This window comes from Tamandua tetradactyla, chromosome 3 (genome assembly GCF_023851605.1).
Source record: "Tamandua tetradactyla isolate mTamTet1 chromosome 3, mTamTet1.pri, whole genome shotgun sequence".
NCBI lineage: Eukaryota > Metazoa > Chordata > Mammalia > Pilosa > Myrmecophagidae > Tamandua > Tamandua tetradactyla.
This window is the reverse complement of record NC_135329.1, coordinates 85,646,151-85,670,225: the sequence shown is the minus strand read 5'-3', so window position 1 is coordinate 85,670,225 and position 24,075 is coordinate 85,646,151. Positions and strand designations below refer to the sequence as shown.

The 24,075-nt window shown below is 38.0% G+C and overlaps 1 protein-coding gene across 5 annotated transcripts in view; it reads right to left on the bottom strand.

The window, feature by feature from the left end:
* Window positions 1–7,875: 7,875 nt before the first annotated feature.
* Window positions 7,876–24,075, bottom strand: part of IWS1 (interacts with SUPT6H, CTD assembly factor 1) — a 42,405-nt gene continuing 26,205 nt past the window's right edge. For 4 of the 5 annotated variants that reach the window (XM_077153476.1, XM_077153477.1, XM_077153478.1 and 1 more), the window contains exons 13-14: window positions 21,136–21,247; window positions 7,876–8,244 (exon numbers count right to left, since the gene is read on the bottom strand). In XM_077153476.1, the coding sequence (XP_077009591.1) occupies window positions 8,113–8,244; window positions 21,136–21,247 (244 nt within the window). In that variant the 3' untranslated portion in view covers window positions 7,876–8,112. Of the gene's footprint in view, window positions 8,245–21,135; window positions 21,248–24,075 lie in introns of those variants that run through there. The other variant, XM_077153480.1, reaches the window with a different exon arrangement.

The following is a 24,075-nucleotide window of genomic DNA, read 5'->3' as shown; positions in this document are numbered from 1 at the left end:
TCCTGGAGGTTATTCTTATGCATTATATAGATATTCCCTTTTTAGTTTATGGTGTTTTAGAGTGGATAGAGGGAAGTACCTGAAACTGTAGAACTGTGTTGCAGTGGCCATGTTTCTTGAAGATGATTGTATAATGATACAGCTTTTACAATGTGACTGTGTGATTGTGAAAACCTTGTGTCTGATGATCCTTTTATGGTATGGACAGATGAGTAAAAAATACGGGTAAAAAAGAAACCATAGGGGAAACAAAGGTTAAAATAAATTGAGTAGACTGAAATACTAGTGGTCAATGAGAGGGCAGGTAAGGTGTATGTATAGTATGTATCAGATTTTTCTTCTTTCTCTTTTATTTCTTTTGCTGGAGAAATGCAAATGTTCAAAAAAAATGATCATGGTGATGAATACAAAACTATGTGATGATATTGTGAGCCATTGATTGTTCACCACATATAGAATGTTTGTATATTAAGATTTACAATAAAGGTATTAAAAAAAAAGGTCCTGTTTACAAAGGGTTCACACCCACAGGAATCAACTAAGTTTACGAATATGTTTTTCTGGGGTGTAAGAATTGAGGAGAAAAGGCTCAAAATGACATTATTGAGATATAAGAAAAAATTGGAATATAGAATGCAAGCTGTATATGAATGTTAAATTTGTTGAACTTGATAACTGTACTTACGGTGATTATGTAAGTTCATAGGTATTGTACATGGAAGTATGTGTTCAAGTTGTTTGATATATAGCAACCTGCTCTCAAATATTCAGAGGATATATTGATCAACTGATAGATGATAGAGAGAATGATACAGCAAAGGTGGCAAAATATTAAAATTGGTGGGTCTGTGTATCTGGGTGGTGGGGATTATGTTGGAGTTCTCTGTATAGGGTTTGTGTATTTTTGCAACTCTCTTGTAAGTTTTATATTTATTTCAACATTTTAAAAATATGCAAAAAATCTGAAAAAAATTTAAGGTATTTAGCTGTAAAAAAATTTAAAAACAATCATGTATCAATGGACACTACTAAAAGAGTAGAAAGACAACCCACAAAATGGGAGAAAATAATTGCAAATCATAGATGTGATAAGTGTTTAACATCTTGAATAAAGATCTCCTATAACTAATTAACAAAAAGACAAACAAGCACTCAAAAAAAAAAAAGGACTTGAACAGACATTCTCCAAAGAAGATATTCAAATGGCCAATAGGCACATGAAAAGACACTCAACATTTTTAGTCATTAAGGAAATGCAAATGAAAACAATGAGATACTACTTCACATCCTCTAGGATGGTGGTTTAGGTTTCTTAGACTGCTTAAATGGGTTGGCTTTTATGGGAATGTATTAGTTTACAGGCTTACCATTTTAAGGATGTGAAAATGTCCAAATCAAGGCATCAGCAAGATGATGCTTTCTGAAAACTGGCTGCTGGTGATTCTGGGCTTCTCTGCCACACAGCAAGGCACATGGTGGTGTATGTGGGTCTCTCCCTTCTCTTATGGGTTTTGTTTTCAGTTTCTTACTTCTGTGGTTGGCTCCCTCCTTCTGCATATTCATCCCATTTATAAAGGACTCCAGTAAGTGGATTAAGACTACCCTGGGCCACACTTTAACTGAAGTAACCTCATCTAAAGGTCTTACTTACAATAGGTTTACACTTACAGGAATGGATTAGCTTTCTGGGGTACTTTCAGTTCCAAACCACCACAAATGGCTATTATTTAAAAAACAGAAAATGAAATTGGAGAGGAGATGGAGAAAATGGAACTCTCATGCACTGTTGGTAGGAAGGTAAAATGGTGCAGCCCACGTGGAAGAGAGTGGTGGTTCCTCATTAAGTTAAATATACAGTTACCATATGACTCAGCAATTTCACTTCTAGTGATATATCCAAAGAATTGAAAAGAGGGACTTAAATAGATACTTTTTTGTCAATGTTTATAGCAGCATTATCTTAATAGCCAAGAGACAAAGTCAGCCCAAGCGTTCATCAACAGATGAATGGATAAACAAAATGTTTATCTCCATACAATGTAACATACATTGAATTTTTGTTTTGGGTAATGAAAAAAATTCAGGAAACAGTGGAGAAGGGCTGCAAACCATTGTGAATGTTTTTAATGCCACTGAACTAGACACTCAAAAATGGTTAAAGCGGTAAATTTTGTTATGTATATTTTACCTATTTTTTGTAAATTTTTTATAGTTTTTTTTTAATTTTTCAAAAAGGAAAACAAATGAAGTAGATTATTCTTTTATTTAAATCTCAGTGGCTTTGAGTTCTCACCTAGTCGAAAGTATGAAGTCCCACCTGAGGAAAATCCTTTCTCCCTCCGTGTCTCTACGAATCCTAAGGGTGTGCACATGAACCTAGACAGTTGCTCACGTGAAGAAACTACAGCTTCCAGCTTCGTAGTTCCACAGATCTGCCCAGGGGGGGACTCCATCCTGCCTGGACTCCTGGGATCAGCAGCCTTTCACTGGGCCTGAACTGGAGGCCTACTCTTGTGAGAGGAGAACAGTGGAACTTTTTGAACTCCAAATTATAGCATCACTGATACAGCTCCCAGTTTACATCCACAATCCTTTTCTTCTCAGGGGCAAATGTAGAGGTAACTCCAAGTTGGCTGGGTCAGGACATACCTGGACTACTTGCCTCCAACCTTACATCCTCTTGAGAAGTCAGGCTTACTTTGCCAAACTGGCTGTTCTCTCAAGTGAATTTTCTTAGTCTCTGCAAGAAGGCCTCTGCCAGGGCCACCGCAGTCCATAAGACAAATCAACAATCAAACCCAAATAGTGGACAAGGTTCAAGGCTTTACTCCAACATCCCAGTTCCCAACAAAAATCAATGAACGCAACATTTGAAGAGAATATCACCTAATTACTTACCAGTATTGCTGAGTGCCATCTCCTACCCAGTATGGACACAGACTCTTCCTGGGGATATTAGCTTTATAAACATCCTGAGGTCTTCCATTTATCATTCAATTTGTGATTACATTGAGCTGTAACAGGAAGATGTGGAAAAGAATGGGCATAGATATTCGTTTCAGATGATGACTATGTCAGGAGTCCAACAAGGCCCTGGAGAAACCTGAGGCTCAACATGAAGACTCTAGCATATATTCTTTAAATCCTTGTATTTCATCCAGAAAACACCACCGCATAATTGAAACTTTTGGAGGTAGAATGAATCACTTGAAGTCTATGCACTGTTTGCTATTTACTGTGTGACTCTGGGCAGCCATTTCACTTTGAACCAATTTTTTGTACTTGTAAAAGGCTAATGACAACTACCTTGTGACAATTAAATAAGCTAATGCACGTAAAGGTCCTAGCACATTTCCTACAACGTCACTTTTACTTCCTTTCCCTTTCAGTAGAAAAATACACAACATACTGCGTATAATGCTATCTATGCCCTGGGGCTGCCTTATAAAGCTATGCTTTTTTGCTTTAAGATATTAAAAACTAAAATCATTCGATATGAGATCAACTTCAAGGTGAATTCTGCTCCAAGGTTGATATGATTAAGTTGAAACTACTATGTTTGATTCCTCTTCTTCATTCCATATTGAACACCATTAAAGTCTCAAGATAACCTACAGGCTTTATCTGCTTCATAGTTCTGTCTTTGACTTCCTCAATAAAAACAGAACTAGCAACAACAGAAAAGGATAGGGACATAAAAGCCAAGAAACAGTTTGAACAGTAAAAATGATCAGATACTTCATATAGAGAAGAGCCAGCTGATAAGGTAGCCTGAAACACACACAGGAGAGATCAGGAGACTTGAGTGTGAATTTTGGCCCTGCCACTTACCAGTAGGGTAGTACCTTGGTCTCTCTTTTCATGTTGAAAACAGGGATAATACCATCGCATAGAATTATAATGTAAAGTACCATATTAATGTTAATTCAATTCACACACTGAATTAGAACCAACCATATAGACCTGGTCCCTGCTTTCCAGGAGATTACAACTTATTTTATATGGCCACTCATTACTTCCTCCTGACATGGATTTCAGAATAGGCTAGTTTGGCATCGATGCAGATGATTATACTGGTCAACTTCCACATTAATCCTCTCAAAAGACCATGCTTACTGACCACCTAACCTCTTCTGGTCTCTGAAAGAACTGGTCTAGGAATTCACCATGTTACCTCAGCCAAAGAATTTCTTCACTTCTTCCTCAAAAGCGCACAACAAAGGAAAGAATTACAAAGAAATCAGTCTTCCCTAGATTTCAAAGAACAAGGAAGTGTTCCTCTTTTTTCATGATTTTATGAACACGGATTTCCTTCACCCACAAGATGGCCTCACATATTGAACACCAAATGGCAGATCTTCCAATCCAGTACTTTGGTTAGTTTGCTAGTTTTTTTTTTTTGGCTTGTACAATGAGAATATAGTAAAAGTTTACAGTTCTGAGGCTGTGAAAATGACAAGCCAAGGCATCAACAGGTGATGCTTTCTCCCGGAAGACTAGCTACCAGCTATCTTCGGCTCCTGTCACATGGTCAGGTACAGGATGACTGGTCTCTCCAGGGAATTTTTTTTTTTAACATTTTTATTGAGAAATATCCACACACCTACAGTTCAACCATATTATACAATCAATGGCTCACAATATTATCATGTAATTGTGTATTCTTCACCAAACCCTGGATAAAAGGAGCATCAGACACAAGGTTTCCACAATCACAGTCACACTGCAAAAGCTATATAGTTATACAATCTTCAACAATCAAGGCTCCTGGAATACAGTTCAACAGTTTCAGGTACATCCCTCTAGCCACCCCATCATTAACTATAAAAGGATATCTGCATAATGCATAATAACCTCCAGGATAACCTCATGACTGAAACCTCTCAGCCACTGAGACTTCATTTCTCTCTCCCCCCTTCTGATCAAGAAGGCTTTCTCATTTCCATGATGCCAGGTTCTGGCTCATCCCTAAGAGTTGGGTCCCACATTGCCAGGGAGATTTATACCCCTGGAAGCCATGTTCCATGTAGGAGGTAGGGCAGTGAGTCACCTGCCAAGTTGGCTTGGAGAGGCCACACATGAGCAACAAAAGAGGTTATGGAGGTGGGGGTGGGGGTGACTCTTAGGCATAATTGGGTGGGAGTGACTCTTAGGCATAGTTATCAGTAGGCTTAGCCTATCCTTTGCAGGAATAAACTTCAAGCCCCAAGATTGCAGGAATAAACTAGGCCAAGCCCCAAGATTGAGAGCTCAGCCTATTCAATTAGTTGTCTCCACTGACCTGTGAGAATATCAGGAATTCCACAGATAGGGGAAGGTGAATATTTCCTCCTTTCTCCCCAGCCCCACTAGGGGACTTTACAAATACTTTATTCTCTGCCCAGATTACTCTGGGATCTATCGGGGCATCACACCAATTCAGTTCTTTTTAAATATCATCACAAAACATCTGACAAAGGGCTTACTTTAAGCCTCTCACTGCTCTCTAATAAAATAGACCCAAGGTTTATCTAGCTATCTAGATCCCCATACTCTTGAACCTCACTTGCTGAATTCCTAATTGCAGTTGGCTCATAGAAAGACCGTTTCAGAACAGGATACCAGGGTTTCCCAAACCCTTTTGTGATACTTTTACTATTTGTACTCCTTCAAGCTTGGATACCAAGATCCTACTTTAAACCAGTAAGAATGTTTTAAAAGAATCTTAGCAACATTTTTAGGCCATGACTACATTAGGTGATCCTACCTTCTTAGGATTTAGCTAGCATTCCTGCAATTGCTTTACATACAGGTAACTTACAATCGTAGCACTCAAAATTAGTCTACCTGTCTCAATGGGCGAATCTGAGTTGCAGGACTTCTGCTACTCCAATGGGAAAAAACACAGGTACAGAGGCAGTATGGAGTTTAGCTTGACAATTTCTGCCTGTTTTGGAGGAAGAGTAATGCAAATGGGTGGGGAGGTGAGTTTGAAACCTAAGGTTAACTCTATGGCCGAGAAATCTCCCTCTATCTTTCAGGCGCAATCTCAATAAAGGGTAGACAACTTGTCTGAAAAGACCTCATTCAGAATGAGTTTCCAACAACGCAGATCATCAGAGGCACCTAAATTTAAAGGAAATTCACTCTATTTTAATTCTGGAATGAAGCCTAGAAATCTTTATAAAAGTGATTGTGCTAAGGGTGCACAGGTGGTTCAGTGGTAGAATGCGCACCTTTCCTGCAGGAGACTCAGGTTCAATTTCCGGACCATGCACCATCCATCCCCCCCCACCCCTCAAAAAAGTGACTGTGTTAGAATTACTCTAAGGATGCTTTGTAACCCTAAATAGAGTGCTAAATTTATTAATATTGTCTTCTTGAACTCTGCCTGCACTACTGGTTCCACAGCAAACCACAGGGACTTCTGACAATTGTGACTGCAAACTGTGGTAAGTGTAATGGAATTTGTTAAGAACTCAATAACTTGAATAGTGAAAAGAAAAATAACAAATTGCTGTTTTTCATTGCATTAAAAAGAAAAGTCAATCTGCACCACTGTAATCAAGTGGTCAAAGTTATTGGGACTAACTTAACAACATTATGCATAAATAAAGTAAATGTGGCAAAATGTTAGATTAGTATATATAGGTGTTTATTTTGCTAGTGTTGCAACTTCACTGCAAATTTGAAATATTCTCAAATTTTTTTAAAGTAATCATAATTTAGTACAAGAGACTCTTAACCATTTTTGAACTCCTTAGGTATGGTATCACCTTATTATCTGGCACTATTAGTTCTGCCTTCTATAAGTTAAATTTCCAGATAATCAGTGTTTATCCCATTCGACGCCAACACGTTTTATTAATCTATTTAAAACCAGTGTGATGGTGGCTCAGTGGCAGAATTCTCGTCTGCCACGCCGGACACCCAGGTTTGATTCCTGGTGCCTGCCCATGCCAAAAAAAAAAGCTTTCCTAAAAATTACTTTGCCCCATTTACAATCTTTTTTAATGATGAGGATTATCAACATCCCTAAGGCCTTTCACTAGAGCTGTAATTTTTTTTTTTAATTTCAAGTGTTTTTATTTTCAAATGTTTAAAACTACTACGCTGATTTTGTTACCCTACTTAGCTTAAAAAACACAACGCAGAAAAGGTTTACTTTCCTATATACATTCAAATGTTACCTTCTAATGCTTATAGTGTATCTGCCCCTTGCACCTCACTACCCTATTTGCACTTCTAAGTTTGTTGAAAGTAAATGTAAATCGATCCTGAGGGGTTCTCTTAGGAGCAACACATTTCAGTGCATGAACTTTACACTATTTTGCCTGTTAAAGGCCTTTATGGTCAATAAGATTCTTGTATGTTCTTGGAAATCGAGGTTTCTAGATGTTCTATTCCAATCTGTAACAGAGTATGATTTCTAGAATTAAAGTGATTTAGTGATACAGTTAAGTTTCTTGAATTTAGCTATCTCGACCTAGCAGATTTTTCTCAAAATTAAGACTGTAAAGTCTTAATTAAAAAAGATCATAAAAAGAGCAATGGAAAATATACTTATTAGCTATAACTTTTATCTCCACTTCAACTGCCCAAAACAACTGTTAAAGTTATTTTCAATTACACCTACACGTCCTCTAAGACAAGATTTTTAAAAAAATTTTTTCATTGTCTCAATAAAACTTGAATTTAAATTAAACTTATTAATGACAACTGATCAATTAACATTTTCCCCAATAAGAGAAATATTAAGAAATAAGACTTTGCTGGATAGGGCTCTGAGGAGACACAAAACAGTGTAACAGCTCAACTTTTTTTTTTACTCTCAAGAACCAATTTTTGTCCCCAGTAAAAATACACCCTTCAAGACAATGATAAGACAGCCCCCCAAAACCAGAATGGAATTTTATTGTGTAAAGTTTATAGCGTATGACTAGTATTCCTCTGTACAAAGTACACAACAAACGGTTTTAAATACAATTGAGAAAATGTAAGTCCTATGACAACATTTGATAGAAGCTGAACCAACCATTTACAGATACACTAAAAAATTTTTAAAATGTCTTCTTTCTCCAAAGAGTCCGATGTGCATTTCTTAGTAGAGCTGGGGGCACATCCCAGGCAAGGTCACAATGGCATTTTATTGCCCTCGATGCTAATTTTCACTGCATGTGCAGATCTGCTTTTTTTCCTGATATCTGTGAACTTTCTCATCTGTTTATCCAGTCGACTGATACCTTTCTTGGAGGTCCCCTGAAACTAAGAATGGGGGGACAATTAAAGAACAGTCAAGAAAACATATTACATCTAATTTTGTCTTTCATCTTCTTACATCTGAAGGTTAGCAGTCAGAAGAGGTCCTACCTCTAGAAATTATTTCAAAATAAAAAGTTAAAGAAAAAAAAACAATGTAGAATTTCTGGAAATCCACACTTCACTTATATTCTAGTCTCTCTTACCTACTTGCTCTTTATATTTAAAGGCTTGGTTGTTGGGCTATTACTTTTATAATTTGCAAAGGTCCAAGAAATCAGCACCTTTTAGAAAAACTGAAGGAACTCCACTTATGTTAATGGTCAGGATGAACTCCACTTGCTAATTGTGTTGCAAAAAATTCAGTTGCTTTAAGAATGGTGAGGTTAAAAAGAGGTGGTTTTTTTCTAATTCTTCCATTAAAATGATTCTGAAACTCAAGTCAAAACACAGCTTGGCGGTGCCTGCCCATGCAAAACAACAACAATAACAAACCTCAACAGCTTGGCACAAGAAAAGCAAAGTTGGAGGAAAGACTCACACTGCCCAATTTCAAAACTGACTACAAAGTTATAGTGCCAAAATTATGTTGCTCTATAACCTAGCAATAGCACTACTTGGTATATACACAGAAGAGCTGAAAGCAATGACACAAACAGACGTAGGCACACCGATGTTTAGAGCAGCATTATTCACAATCGCCAAAAGATGGAAACAAACCAAATGCCCATCAACAGACAAGTGGATCAACAAAATGTGATATATACATATGATGGAATATTATGCAAAGACAAAATGCAAATATTATGCAAAGACAAAATGGCATCCTGAAGCACATGACAAGATGGATAAGCCTTGAGGACATAATGCTGAATGAAATTAGTCAGACACAAAAGGATAGATACTGTATGATCCCACTTTTATGACCAGCATAAAGGTACAATCAGAGGTTTATAATACAGAATATAGGAGACTTAAAGATACATATAAGCTAGAGGGGGGTGAATCGTTAGCTAATGAGGTTGAACTCCAATATAAGGGCATAGATAGGAGTGAAGGTGATTCTCTAGTGGGTCTGGAAGTAATATTACCATATTGAAGATGAACAAGATTGAAAGGGGTCGTATAGACCTACATGTCCCACTGACTCACACTAGAAATACAAATGAGTTCTTGCAAGAATTACTTCAAAGATATGATTCTTGTATAAAGAGTGTTTAAGTCCAGGGTACGGGGGAAAACTGCTATCGCATGCTATGAGTTATGTTCAAAAGGAAATCATTAGCACTACCACAGCAATAGCAGAGGTAAATAATGGGATGAGGGACAAGAGTTATTTGGTGAAGGTCCTATTTGGTGAAGGTGTGTTTTTATGGTTTTCTTTCTCTCGGGAACAATGAAATAACCTAAAATTGAGACCTTTGATGGTTTGTGGACTTTGGGCCCTCTACATGATGCTGGATGAATGTAGGTGGCTGAAGGATGCACTGATGGAGAAGTAGATTGGCGAACTAATGAAGTGTTCGACGGCATGCAATGATGTGAATGAACATGTGAGACATTTGGTGAGACAAATTAAGCCAGAAACAAAAAAACAACAATGGTCTGGTCACCTTTAGAAAATATTTATAAGAAAACAGGGGCCTAGATTATAAGCTTTTAGAGCAGACACATTAAGTTCAGAGTGATTATTACTTCTGGGTTTTGAGAAGCTGTTTTATATATATTTAGAGACAAGAATGAAACTGAATAGGTTTAAGTTAAAGTAATTCAGAACATGGGGTAAAGAAGACAGTGTCTATATTTTAGAACCACACACACTCTTTGAGACCAATGGAAGAAAGGTTAGTTTATTTGATCTGGAACTGAAATTTTCTGTAGTGCATAATCAAATTCAACCTATCTGTATAGCTCATTTGAACAACTGAGACACTGAAAGCACAGAATAAAAAAGAGGTCCTTTAATCCTGTATAGATTATTGTAACTCCTAGAAATATCAGAGAGTATATTAAGCAGATAATCAGAAAGTATTGGCAAAGTCCCCTGAGGGAGGGGAGAAAGACTATGGAACTATTAAACCTTACCATGAGGGAATCCTCTGATGCTGTGTCAAACTTTAGGGATACCCAAATCAATAGGTCATACCCTTGATTATGCGGCTTATTCTTGTGAAGCTGATGCAGGCACCAGAGAAGCTTAGACTACCTATAGGCATGCCTAAGAGTTACTTCTGGAGGATCTCTGTTGTTGCTCATATGTGGCCTCAGTCTCTCAAAGCCCAACTCTGCAAGTGAAATCATTGCTCTCCCCGCTATATGGGACAAGATATCCAGGAGTGAAAGTCTCCCTGGCGATGTGGGAGATGACTCCCAGGGATGAATCCAGACCTGGCACCATGAGATCAACAAATCCATCCTGACCAAAAGGGGGAAAAGAAGTGTAATTAATAAAGTAACTGTAGCAGAGAAACTTCAAATAAAGCTGAAAGGAGACTCTGGAGACTGCTCTTATGCAAGCTTCAGGTAGACTTGCTACCTATCATAACCTGCCAACCCCCAACCAGGACCATTTCAGCCAATCAGAAAGAACACCTAGGGGAATACATAAGATTTCACAAGGGTTCCAGACACTAGAGTAACTTTCCAGAAACCTACAACCTCCAGATGGGTCCCTGGTTCAGATAAGTCCTGAAACCTAGCCCAGCCTCTCCAGAACATCAGATAGTTCCACCTCCCTACCCCATATCAGTGACAGACCCTTCCAATATAAAAAAAAATTAGAATTGCCCCAGCCCAAAAAACCCTAAAGAGAGATGGAAAGATCAAAGGTGACGGTGGAATTATACACGGAAGATAGGACTTAAATGACTATGAATGCTGAATCATTGAATTGATATCTCTTTTAGTCTCCAGTATTTTAGATCAGCTAGGGTTTTCAAAACTTAAAATTGTGAAATTGTAACCTATGTCAAAGTCTGAAATATGTTCTACAACTAACTGTGATGCTTTGAAATTTATAGCTTTTTTGTATATATGTTATTATTAACAAAAAAAAATAGAAGGAAAAAAAAGTTGATTGTGATTATTAAAAAGTATTTAAGCCCTCTAGCCTCCTATATTCTGAAGCAGCTAGAAGGAAAAATATGAGAGGATCATATGGTAGCCCATGACAAACTCTGGGATCTGTCTTGTAACCACTTGTTGAACAGTGCTTTGAAATGTATTGCTTTTTTATTTCTTTGCTTTGTATATATGTTATACTATACAATAAAAAAAGTTAAAAACAAACAAACAAACAAGAAAACCAAGAAAGAGCAAAAATCATGGACTTAACTGTTTACCTGGAGGAACTTTAGAAAGAACAACAAAGTAATCCCAAGGCAAATAGAAGAGAAACAACAAAGATTTTAAGCACAGTTAAATGAATAGGAGAACAACAGAACCAATAAAAACAAAAGCTGGTTCTTTGAGAAATCCCTAAAATCGATGGGCCACTAGCAAGACTGACAAGGAAAAAAAGACAGGATAGAAACAAACAAAATTAGAAATGACAAGGACCTACAGAACCTGAAGCAATAAAAGAAACCATAAGAGGATACTGTGAACAACTATATGCCAACAAACTAGACAACTTAGATGAAATGGACAAATTCCTGGAAACACATAAACAAGCTACACAGACTCAGGAAGAAATAGATCTCAACCAATCAATCACAACTAAAGAGATTCAATCAGTCATCAAAAATCATACAACAAAGAAAAGCCCAGGGCTTCACAGGGAATTTTATCAAACTTTCCTAAGAACTAACACCAATCCTGCTCAAACTTTTCTAAAAATTGAGGTAAAAGGAACACTATTGTCATGGTTTATGTGCCCACTTGGCCAGGTGGTGGCGCCCGGTAGTCTGGTCAGGAAAGCACTGGCCTGTCTGTTGCTATGAGGACATTTCATGGACTTAAAATCATGATTATGATAGCTGTATACACAGCTGACTGCATTTGTAATCAGCTAAGAGGAGTGTCTTCTGCAATGAGTGATGCTTAATTTAATCACTGGAAGGCTTTTAAGGAGGATTCAAAAAAAAAGTCACTCTTCTGCTTTAGCCAGTGAGCCTCTTCTATGGAGTTCATCCAGACCCTTCACTGGAGTCACCAGCTTCACAGCCTACCATACGGATTTTGGACTCTTCCATTCCCACGGTTGTCCAGCCCACAGCCTCTCCTGAGAGTTTGCTGAGGAACTTCATTGGAGTTACCAGCTTGTGGCCTGCCCTAGAGACCCTGGATGTTTACATACCCCCTGTTGCCCAACCAGCCTCTCCTGAGAGCTCACTGAGGACCTTCATCAGTGTTACCAGCTTGCAGCCTGCCCTACCAATCTTTTACTACATTCCTATGGTTACATGAGACACTTTTATAAACTTTATATCCACAGATATTTCTCGCTGATTCTGTATCTCTAGAGAACTCTAGCTAAAACAACTATCTAATTCATTTTATGAAGCTAATATAATTTTAGTACCAAAACCAGGTAAAGATGCTATAAGAAAGGAAAAACTAGAGGCCAATCTCCCTAACGAACAAAGATACAAAAATTCTCAACAAAATAATAGCAAATCGAATCCAACAACACATTAAAAGAATTATACACCACAATCAAGTGGGGTTTATACCAGAATGCAAGGATGGTTCAGCACAAGAAATCAATGAATGTAATACAGCACATCAACAAATCGAAAGGGAAAAATCAAATGATCACTTAGATTGATGCTGAAACAGTATGTGACAAAATTCAACATCCTTTTCTGATAAAAGCACTTCAAAAGATAGGAATCAAAGGTAGCTTCCTCAATATGAAAAAGGGCATACACAAAAAACTGACAGGCAGCATCATACTTAATGGAGAGATTGAAAGCTTTCCCCCTAATATTAGGAACACCACCACTATTCAACACTGTGCTAGAAGTTCTAGCTAGAGCAATCAGGCAGGACAAAGAAACAAAAGACATCCAAATTAGAAAGGAAGAAGAAAACTTTCATTTACAGATGACATGATACTATACTTGGAAAATACCGAGAAATCTACAACAAAGTTACTTGAGCTAATAAACAAATTCAGCAAGGTGGTGGGACATAAAATTAATGTGCAAAATCAGCAATATTTCTATACACAAGCAATGACCTAATTGGGAGTCAGTTAAGGAAAAATTACATTCAAAACAGCAACTAAAATAATCAAGCACTTAGGAATGAACTTAACTAGGGACATAAAGGACTTGCACACAGAAAACTACATAACATTGCTAAAAATAATCAAAGAAGTTCTAAATAGGTGGAAAGACATTTGCTCCTCATGGATAGGAAGGTTAAATATAGTTAAGATGTCAATTCCACCCAAACCGATCTACAGATTCAACACAGTATCAATCAAAATTTCAACAACCAACTTTGAAGATTTGGAAAAGCAAGTGTTCTAGTTTGCTAGCTGCTGGAATGCAATACACCAGAAACGGAATGGCTTTCAAAAGGGAGAATTTAATGAGTTGCAAGTTTACAGTTCTAAGGCCAAGAAAATGTCCCAATTAAAACATGTCTAAAGAAATGTCCAATCAAAGGCATCTAGGGAAAGATACCTTGGTTCAAGAAGGCTGGTGAAGTTCAGGGTTTCTCTTTCAAGTGAGGAGGCACATGGCGAACACAGTCAGGGCTTCTCTCTCAGCTGGAAGGGCACATGGCGAACACGGCGTCATCTGCTAGCTTTCTCTCCTGGCTTCCTATTTCATGAGGCTCCCCGGGAGGCATCTTCCTTCTTCATTTCCAAAGGTCGCTGGCTGGTGGACTCTCTGCTTTGTAGTGTTGCAGCATTCTCTGCTCTCTCTGAATCTCTCATTCTCCAAAATGTTTCCTCTTTTATAGGACTTCAGAAACTAATCAAGACCCACTCAGATGGGTGGAGACATGTCATCCCCTAATCCAGTTTAACAACCATTCTTAACTAAATCTCATCAACCAGGGAGATGATCCCATTATAGTTTCAAACATACAGTATTGAATAGAGATTATTCTACCTTTAAGAAACGGGATTTATATCAAAACATGGCTTTTCTTAGGAGGCATATATCCTTTCAAACCAGCACAGCAAGTTACCAAATTCATTTGGAAGGGAAAGAGACCCTGAATAGCTAAAAACATCCTTAAAAAATCAGGATCAATACTTCCTGATTTTAAAACTTATTATAAAGCCACAGTGATCAAAACAGCATGGTACTGAAAAAAAGACAGAAATACTGACCAATGGAATTGAATTGAGAGTGTAGAAAGAGACCACCAAATCTACGTGCAACTGATTTTTAACAAGGCCCCCAGATCTGCTGGACTGGGACAAAACAATCTTTTCAATAAATGGGCATGGGAGAACTGTATATCAATAGCCAAAAGAATGAAAGAGGACCCTTATCTTATACCTTATACAAAAAATTAACTCAAAGTGGATCAAACACCTAAATATAAGAACTAGTACAATAAAGCTTCTAGAAGAAAATGTAGAGAAACATCTTCAAGACCTAGTAATAGGAGGTAGGTTCCTAAACTTTTTACCCAAAGCACAAACAACAAAAGAAAAAGTAGATAAATGGGAACTCCTCAAAATCAAATGCTTCTGCATCTCAAAAGACTCTGTCAAAAACGTGAAGAGGCAGCCAACTCAATGCAAGAAAATATTTGGAAATCACGTCAGACAAAGGTTTGATATCCTGTATACATAAAGAAATCATACAACTCAACCACAAAAATACAAACAACCCAATTATAAAATGGGCTAAAGAAAAAAAAGAGAAGGGGTAATTGGAGCTGAAGGGATACAGACTGTACAACGGGACTGGATATAAAAACTCAGAAATGGACAGCACAATACTACCCAATTGTAATGCAATTATGTTAAAACACTGAATGAAGCTGCATGTGAGGTATAGGTTTTTTGTTTTTTTTTTTCTTTCTATTAATGTTTTAATTCTTATTCTGTTGTCTTTTTATTTCTTTTTCTAAATCGATGCAAATGTACTAAGAAATGATGAATATGCAACTATGTGATATTAAGAATTACTGATTGTACATGTAGAATGGAATGATTTCTAATTGTTTTGTTAATTCTTTTTTTAATTAATAAAAAAAAATGGGTTAAAGATATGAATAAGCATTTTTCTGAAGAGCAAATACACATGACTCAAAAGCACCTGAAGAGATGCTCATTTTTATTAGGTATAAGGAAAATGTAGATCAAAAGTACAATGAGGTACCACTTCAGACCTCTAAGAACGGCTGCTATTAAACAAAGAGGAAACTATAAATGTTGGAGAGGGTGTGGAGAAACTGGGACACTTATGCATTGCTGGTGGGAATGTATAATGGTAGAGCTGCTAAGGAAGACAATTTAGCAGTTCCAGAGGAAACTAAATATTGAATTGCCCTATGACCCAGCAATAGCGCTTTTTGGTATATATGCAGAAAAGCTTAAGGCAGTGACACAAAAAGACATTTGCACACTAATGTTCATAGCAGCATTATTCACAATTGCCAAAAGATGGAAATAATCCAAATGCCCATCAACAGACAAATGGATTAACAAAATTTATATACATACGATAGAATATTATGCAACAGTAAAGCAAAAAGACATCCTGAAGCACATGACAAGATAGATGAGCCATGAGGACATAATTCTGAGTGAAATAAGCCAGACACACAAGGATAGACACTGTATGACTCCACTTTTATGACCATGGAAAAGGTGGCTGCAGGATGCACTGACTGAGAAGTAGATTGGCGAGTGATGGTGTACATATATGAGCAAATATTGTGCTGCTACAAAAAAGAACAAAGCTGTGAGGCATGCAATGATGTGAATCAACCAGTGGGACATGTGGTGAGGCAAAATAAGCCAGAAACGATAGAACAATTATTGTATGGTGTCCTTTAGAAAATGCTTATAAGAAAACAACGGTCTAGATTGTAAACTCTTATAGCAGACATACTGAGCCTGAAGTGGTAATTATTTCTGGATTTTGAGAGGATGTTTTATATATCTATAACCTGGTATTTAAAGTAAGAACAAAGCCTTACTTTAGGAGGGAGGGATTAAGGTAATTCAGAACACAGGAGTATGGAAGACACTGTCTATATTTTAGAACTGCATCCTCTTTGAGACCAAAGAAAGAAAGGTTTATTTTGTCCGGAACCTAAATTTTCTGTAACATATATTCTAATGCAACCTGTCTGGATAGCTCATTTGAACAACTGAAACACAGGAAGCACAGAATAAGAATGAGGGCCTTTAATTCTGTAGAGCTTAATGTAATGCTTGGGTACATCCTGGGATATATTAAGCAGATAAGCAAAAAAGTATCAGCAAAGTCCCTTGTGGGATGGGAGAAAAAATATGGAACTATTAAACTTTACTATCAGGAATCCCATGATACTATGTCAAACTATAGGGACATCCAAATCAATAGCCCAAGCCCTTGATCTTGAGGCTTACTCTTGTGAAGCTTGTGTAGGTATGCCTAAGAGTTACTTCTGGAGGACCTCTTCGGTTGCTCAGATGCGGTCTCACTCTCTCAAACCCAACTTTGTAAGTGAAATCCTTGTCCTCCCCTCTACATGGGACATAGCATCCAGGGTTGAAAGTCTCCCTGGCACCATGGGATCAGCAATTCCTTCCTAACCAAAAACGGGAAAATAAGTTTAATAAAGTATCAATGGCTAAGAGAGTTCAAAGAGTTGAGAGGCTACTCTGGAGGTCACTCTTATGCAAGCTTGAGTTACACATTGCTACCTGTCTTAACTTGTCAAACCTCAAACAAAACCATTCCAGCCAATCCTAAAGAACACCTAGGGCAATATATAAGATTCTACAAAGTTTCCATGTACTAGGGTAACCTTCCAGAAACCTACAAGCCCCAGATGTGTCCCTGCACCAGATAAGTCTTGAAACCTAGAAGGCCCAGCCTCTCCAGAACATCAGCTAGTTTCATCTACCCCATATAAGTGACAGACCCTAACAACATGAAAAAGTTAGAATGGCAACAGCCCAAATACCCCTAAAGAGTGGGACAGCAAGATTAAAGTGATGGTGGAATTATAGAGAAGACAGGGTTTAACAAATGAACATGATTGCTGAATTATTGAATTGATATTTCTTTTAGTCTCCAGTACCTTAGAGCAGCCAAAAAGTAAAAAACTAAAACAGTGGAATTGTAGCTCATACCAAACTCTGCAATCTGTTCTAAAAATTGGTGGGTTGTGCTTTGAAATTTACTGCTTTTTTTGTATATGTGTTATTTTTTATAAGAAAGAAAAAAGTTGATTGTAATGATAAAAAAATATTTATTCCTTCTAGCGTTCTATATTCTGGAGCAGCAAGAAGGAAATATCTAAGATGATGGTATGATAGTCTATCACAAACTTTGGGATCTGTCCTGTAACTACTTTTTGAAGAGCGCTTTGAAAACTTCTGCTTTTTTCTTTCTTTGCTTTGTATATATATTATACAATTAAAAAAGCTAAAAAAACAAATAAACAGAAAAATAAAGGTGGAGACACCCACAGTGTAGACAACTGTGGTGAAGTAGTTGTTCTGAGTCTTCCCAAGTGTTATTTTCACCTCTGAACTCAGCCTCCACCTCAGATATGAGGTTAACCAAGCATTAGACAAGAAATTAAAAGTCATCATTGAACAGAACCATGCTGATCACCATCCTAAATTTTTTAGGAACATCCCAATTCCAAATAATATTCTTTGTCAATTTCAACCCTTTACCTCAGTACTCAGAGTTAGCATAAAAACTCAGGGTCGGATAAGAAACAGCTAATGCTACCATCATACTATCTCATGGATTTCCAGGACAAGTCCGAAATGCCACACCCTGATTTTTGGTTCCTGCGATCAGTCCACAGGTGATGATGCTTCTCTGTCAAGTGCCCAACTCCCAGCAGCTATATACATCAGCTTGGATTTCTCCTTGCCTACTCCCAGGATCTTCCCTAACAGTCTGAGCCCTGGTCATAGGGTCTAATGTTGATGATTGGGCCACATGGAAACTAGTTCCAATCTACTACTAGTATTGATGCTTAGTCCTCATCGATGGCAAATGCCTGGTTACCGCAAACTGAAGAACACATAGATACAATAATACAAATTCAACAACACTTGTTCTGATTCATCAACTCTGTACCACCTTCTTTAGGGCATTAAAAGTAGATGCAGAGGGCGGGCCACGGTGGCTCAGCAGGGAGGAATGCTTGCCTGCGATGCCAGAGGACCCGGGTTCGATTCCTGGTGCCTGCCCATGTTTAAAAAAAAAAAAAAAAAAGTAGATGCAGGGCAGTTGCTCAGAGACAGTTTCTGCCTGCCATGTTGGAGACCTGGGTTTGATTACTGGTGCCTGCCCATGCCTGAGGGGTGGGGGGGTGGGGGGAAGATGCAGCACTACAACAGCCAAGAATTGAAAGGAGCTTACAAGATGAGCACAATAAACTTCTTTAAAAAAAAAAGTATATTACTCTTGTATGATGAGACACAGTATCAAGTCACTGAAGATCTACTGAAATGGATTCTTTAACCCAAAATGTAAACAGTAAGATGTGCTGGGATGGCAGGTTACTTAAGATTAATTTGTACTTTCTGTATTTTTAAAAGCTTATACAAAAACATGCGATGCTGTCATTTTAAATGTTATTTTTAAGGCACTGCATAGAGTTAACGTATAAAAATCCACACATGTATCAGGTTACTGTATTATTTAGGAGTGAAAAATGAGAATCCATAGAGGAACAGGTTCACTGATGCAGCCTTAAAAGCGATATATCTACAGAGGATTAATAAGGGAAAATGATCAGTTAAATGTAATATAATTTCAACTGTATTTATGATATGGATAGGAAAAAAGGACAAGAGGACTTAGAAGGGGAGGTCTGTGCAGTTTTAAATTAACTTCTCTAATTTCAAAACCAAAAATATTTGTAACAAGAATTTCACATGAAAGCTGTTTATTCATTCCAATTTTCTTATCAGTTATTATTTTTTAACAATATGTGTTAGTTTCTACGCAGTGTGGAAGCCCTGAATGAATATGCAAGAAATGTTCCAAAATAGGGAAACAGTGTCAGGTTTTTAAAGGATAATAAGGAGGATGTAACCTGGGACCACTTACCCAAAAACTATGTTTTACTTTTTTGGCTAGGGTATGAGAGAGTAGACATGGGCCTAAATAAACACCAACACATGATTTTGAGGGGTACTGGGGGTGAAGGAAACTTCCTCTTTCCTCCTGCGGAACGCCTTTGTGTGCTAGAACGAGGTCAGGCCACCTCTTCCACCTCTCCACCATCCATAAGGACGGTAGGATTGGATCTAACAACACCAGCACACGGGGACCCGACCCTTCAGGACATGAGGTACGGTTCCAAAGCAGACTGGCCAGTACGTTTTTTTAAATTACATTTTCTATGGCATACTGTAGCTCTCAATTCTCAAACCAAAAAAGTGGTGGGGAAGAAAAAATACTATGAAAAAAAAAAGGAGTAAAAGGAACGAATAGACAGGAAAGTAAAAAAGAAATGGACAGAAGAAATACCAAGAAGAGGTGGCTAAGAGGCATAGATATAGGGGAAGTGAGTAAAAGGAAGAACTAAAAGAAGGAAATTCTTGATATTCCTTTATTCTTTACTTCCTCTCAATAAATGAAGAGTGCTTTGCGTTGCTGGGCACTGAACAGTGATGTGAACTGGCTAGAAAGTGAGTGGAGTCAGTAGAAAAATCTGCCAAAGCAGGGGGGTGATGGAGATGCCACAGGAGGAAGGCAACATACATGAACTTACTGAGAGATGTCATTTATTTCAGGGCAGGTTAGGTCAATTATAATGACTTTACAAATGTTTTAAAATCTTTCACATTTCTGAGCATGTACTGAATATGTGTTTAACAAATTCAACTCCTAAATATTCAGTACAAGGCTGTATGCAGTCATCAAAGGATGATGTACCCACAATACTACTGAAGAAGCTACCTTCCTTTCACTGAAGTCACAAGCCAGTTTATATGCTAATGTATATCACCAATGAGTGAGTGATTCCGAGCTTTCATAAAATGAGTACCAAGCAGAATGCTTCTCAGGAAACTAATGATCTATTCATAAAGGAAGGGATTTTCTTGTCAATTTCTAAACATTCAAGAGGATTTGAATGTGAGATTCAAGGTTATTATTTTGGATCCTGAACACCCTCACAACCCTGGCTTCAGCTGACGAAAAGTATGCCCCTTGGTATCTCTCTCTGACACACGGATAGGGCGAGGCTACAGGGCATCCTGTTGCCTTCAATGCTGAACCTGACAACACAGTGCATTTTGCCAAGTCGTTTCTATTCTGCATACCTCTTATGCTTTTCTAATCGGCTTATGCCCTTTTTAAGAAGACCAAGACTAGAAAGATAACTGATGGTAACAGAGAAAATGTCTTCCCTAACAGCTCACAAAAGAATTACTTTAACAGCTGAAGAGAGAGTAGTAAACTTGTGGAAGCAGGTAAGTTCTATTTCTCATGGCTTATTAAAAAACAAAAACAACTATCAGAACACTCTAGGCTTCAAGATTAACTTGAAATCAAGATTAGACAAACTTCCATGTTGTTTTAAGTCTGAAAGAAAGCTCATCAGCAGTGAACTTTAATCTTTTTCTTCCCTCTGATTACTCAGTTTGGCCAAATAAAAGATCAGAAAACAGGTCTATCTTTAAAAAAAAAATTAGAGAAACCTCACGTGCTGCAATGGGTTATTAAATATGAAAAAACAAAACAAAATAGCATTTTCTATCTTGAGATCAACCTTTTCCCTCTGCTTGCTTACCCTGGATGACTCCATTTCCACATTCCACTTGGGCCTGACAACGTAGTCCTTGTTGGAGGGCATGGGGACCCTTGCTCGGGCACAGAATCCAGGATCTCCAGGTCTGAGAGCCCTGAGGAAGGGACAAGGAAAACCACGCTGCTTAGCTGGCTAAGCACAACTGGGCCTGCATGTCACTGAGCACTCCTCTTTTCGTGCTTTTCAAATCCAGCAGCACACCTGCCTATTGACTAAGACCTTCTCTGCTCTCCCTAGGCTACCCTTCTCTGCTCTCCCCAGGCTGCCCAATTCACTCTCATGCCAGCTGTTTTAGTTGGTTCTGCCACCTACTCATACCCTCAACTCTTCTCCCAAGCCAACTTCCTGTGTACTTTCATGAACCTTTCTACCTAGCCCCAGCCTCCCAACTTCAGATGCGATTCCACGGTTCTCCCTCAGTGCTTAAGCCATCAGGGTACTGACTTCCAATTTCCCCTGTCAAGGGAAGCCACTCAGGTTCACTTCTGCTATTCACACATAATCAGGCTGAGTCAAAATGAACCTGGAAAACAGTGCATACTCATAAAATACTTTACGTGGTTCTGCATATGAACTCATATGGTAATTTTTTTTGTCTGTTTCCTTTTCTAAAACAATTTTTTTATTTCTAGGAAATTGTAGATTCACAAGTAGTTGTAAGAACTCTAATACAGAGAGTCTCTGGAAACTTTACCCAGTTTCCCGCAAAAGTAACATCCTGCAAAACTAGACTATATTATCATAATCATCAATGTTATTTATTTACAATTTCTCAGTTTTCTTTGTACTCACTTGTGTATTTAGCTCTATGCAATTTCAACCACCAGTCAAGATATAGAACAGTTCCATCATGACACAGACCCTTTCTGTTGCCCTATTATAGCCACTTCCACTGCTCCTTCCCCTTCCCCTGTCCTGTACATCCTAACCCCTGGCAACCACTTATTTGTTCCCCATTTCTACAATTCGTTCATTTGAAGAATGTTGTACAAACGGAATCATGTGATATGTAACTTTATGAGATAGGTGTTTTTTTTTTGTTTTTTACTCAGCGTAATTCTCTTTAAGTCCATCCAAGACGTTGCTTTTTTCAACAATTTGCTCCCTTCCATTGCTAAGTGCTATTCCATGGTATGGATATATCAATTTATTTATAACCACTTACCTGTTGAAGGACATCTTGGTTGTTCCCAGTTTTGGACTTTTATAAATAAAGCTGCTATGAACATGCATGCACAGGTTTTTTCACAAACATAAGTTTTCATTTCTCTGGGATAGTACCCAGGAGGACAGCTGCTGGGCTGAATGGTAGTTGCATGCTTAATTTTTTAAGAGACTGCCAGACTTTTCCTGATTGGCTGTCCAATTTTACACTCCCACCAGTAACACTATGGGTGATCTAATTTCTTTGTATCATCACCAGCATCTGAAGTCATCACACACAGTTAATTTTTATGCCCAAATTTGAGAATTACCATGCTAGACTAAAGGAAGGATCAAAAGGGAAGTCTGTAAGTCGATGTCTCAGCTTCACAACATTCAACCTGTGGGTAATTATCTTTTCTATTGGTAATGGGGATGGGGTGGCATAAGATCGGTTAGAAAATTCTAAAACTGCTTCTACTGTCTTGTATGATTTATGCCATTCTTAACATTAAACCTCTATAACCTTCATATATATGAAAGGATTAATTGGCTAGTCCAAAGAAAACTTTCCATAACCCTTGTTCCCCCCTGAACTCACTGTCTTTCTCATAAAACTTATCCATCAACAGATTATACCTGCTTCCTCCAGCTCACCTCTCTTCCTCTCCCTGAGACATGGGTGCTGTCCTGACTGCCAACACTCACCTGCACAAACCTCTCTGTAGCACCTGCCCTTCGTCACTGCCCTCTCCTCCAGTGTGGCCTCATATTCCCCAACATCCTCCTCAAATCCGTCTTTCCAAGTCTGCTCATTCTCCTTCACTGGCTCCTGCACCTGGTCCAACTCCTTTCAAAGTTCAGTTGTTCAGTTCATTTTTTACTCTATACTGTATTTCTTGGTCCAATGATCTTTTCTCTGAAGCTATCAAAATTTTTTGCTAAGCCAAATATCTCTTCAAATTCCAAGCTCTAAACTTCTGATATTTATAGGACTCTCTTATCAGGCATCTCACAATTAACAAACTCAAAGCAGAACTTACCTATACCCTCCAATCTACTCATCCCTCCACTTTAGTGGATGATATTTCTGTTGTCTCAGTTACTTAGGCTGAAGTTTTGGTTGGGGTTTTTAGCTCTAATTACTTCTCCTCGACTAAGTCACCAATTACCAGCAATTTTGCCTCTGCAATGTCTTCTCAACCTTCTACTTCCCCACTATGTCTTGGTTTAACTGGATCACTACCTTCAGTTCTTCTGCCCTCCAATCCACCCTACATGCCATTGGCATCAGCATTCCATATCAAACCTGATGAGTTCATGGCCATGTTCAAAATCTTTCTATGGAACCACAAAAAGGGGGAAATTCCTCATCTAGATTAAAAGCCCTTCAGAATCTGGTCTAGGCCTACATTCCCAACTTTATCTTTCACCATCTCAGGCACCACACTACTGCCCAACCCATTCAGTCTATTTGCTATTTCTAAAATAGGCCTTGCACACTGAACCCAAATCTCTGTTACGTATTCTCCTTTGCCTATAATCTAGAGATTTACAGCTTTTTCAGAAAATGAACAATGCTTGATTTGATATTTCCAGAGCTTAACACAAAGTCTGGCACACAACGAGCAGCAAATGACTCTTTATTGAATGAACTATTTCTCAATTTTCCTTATATTCTCCACAGCACCCAAGATAATGCTTTGTTAGTTGTAGATACTCAATACGTGACTAATTGAAAAGCAATCCCCCTGAATGTTAATATAATTTATCATTGTT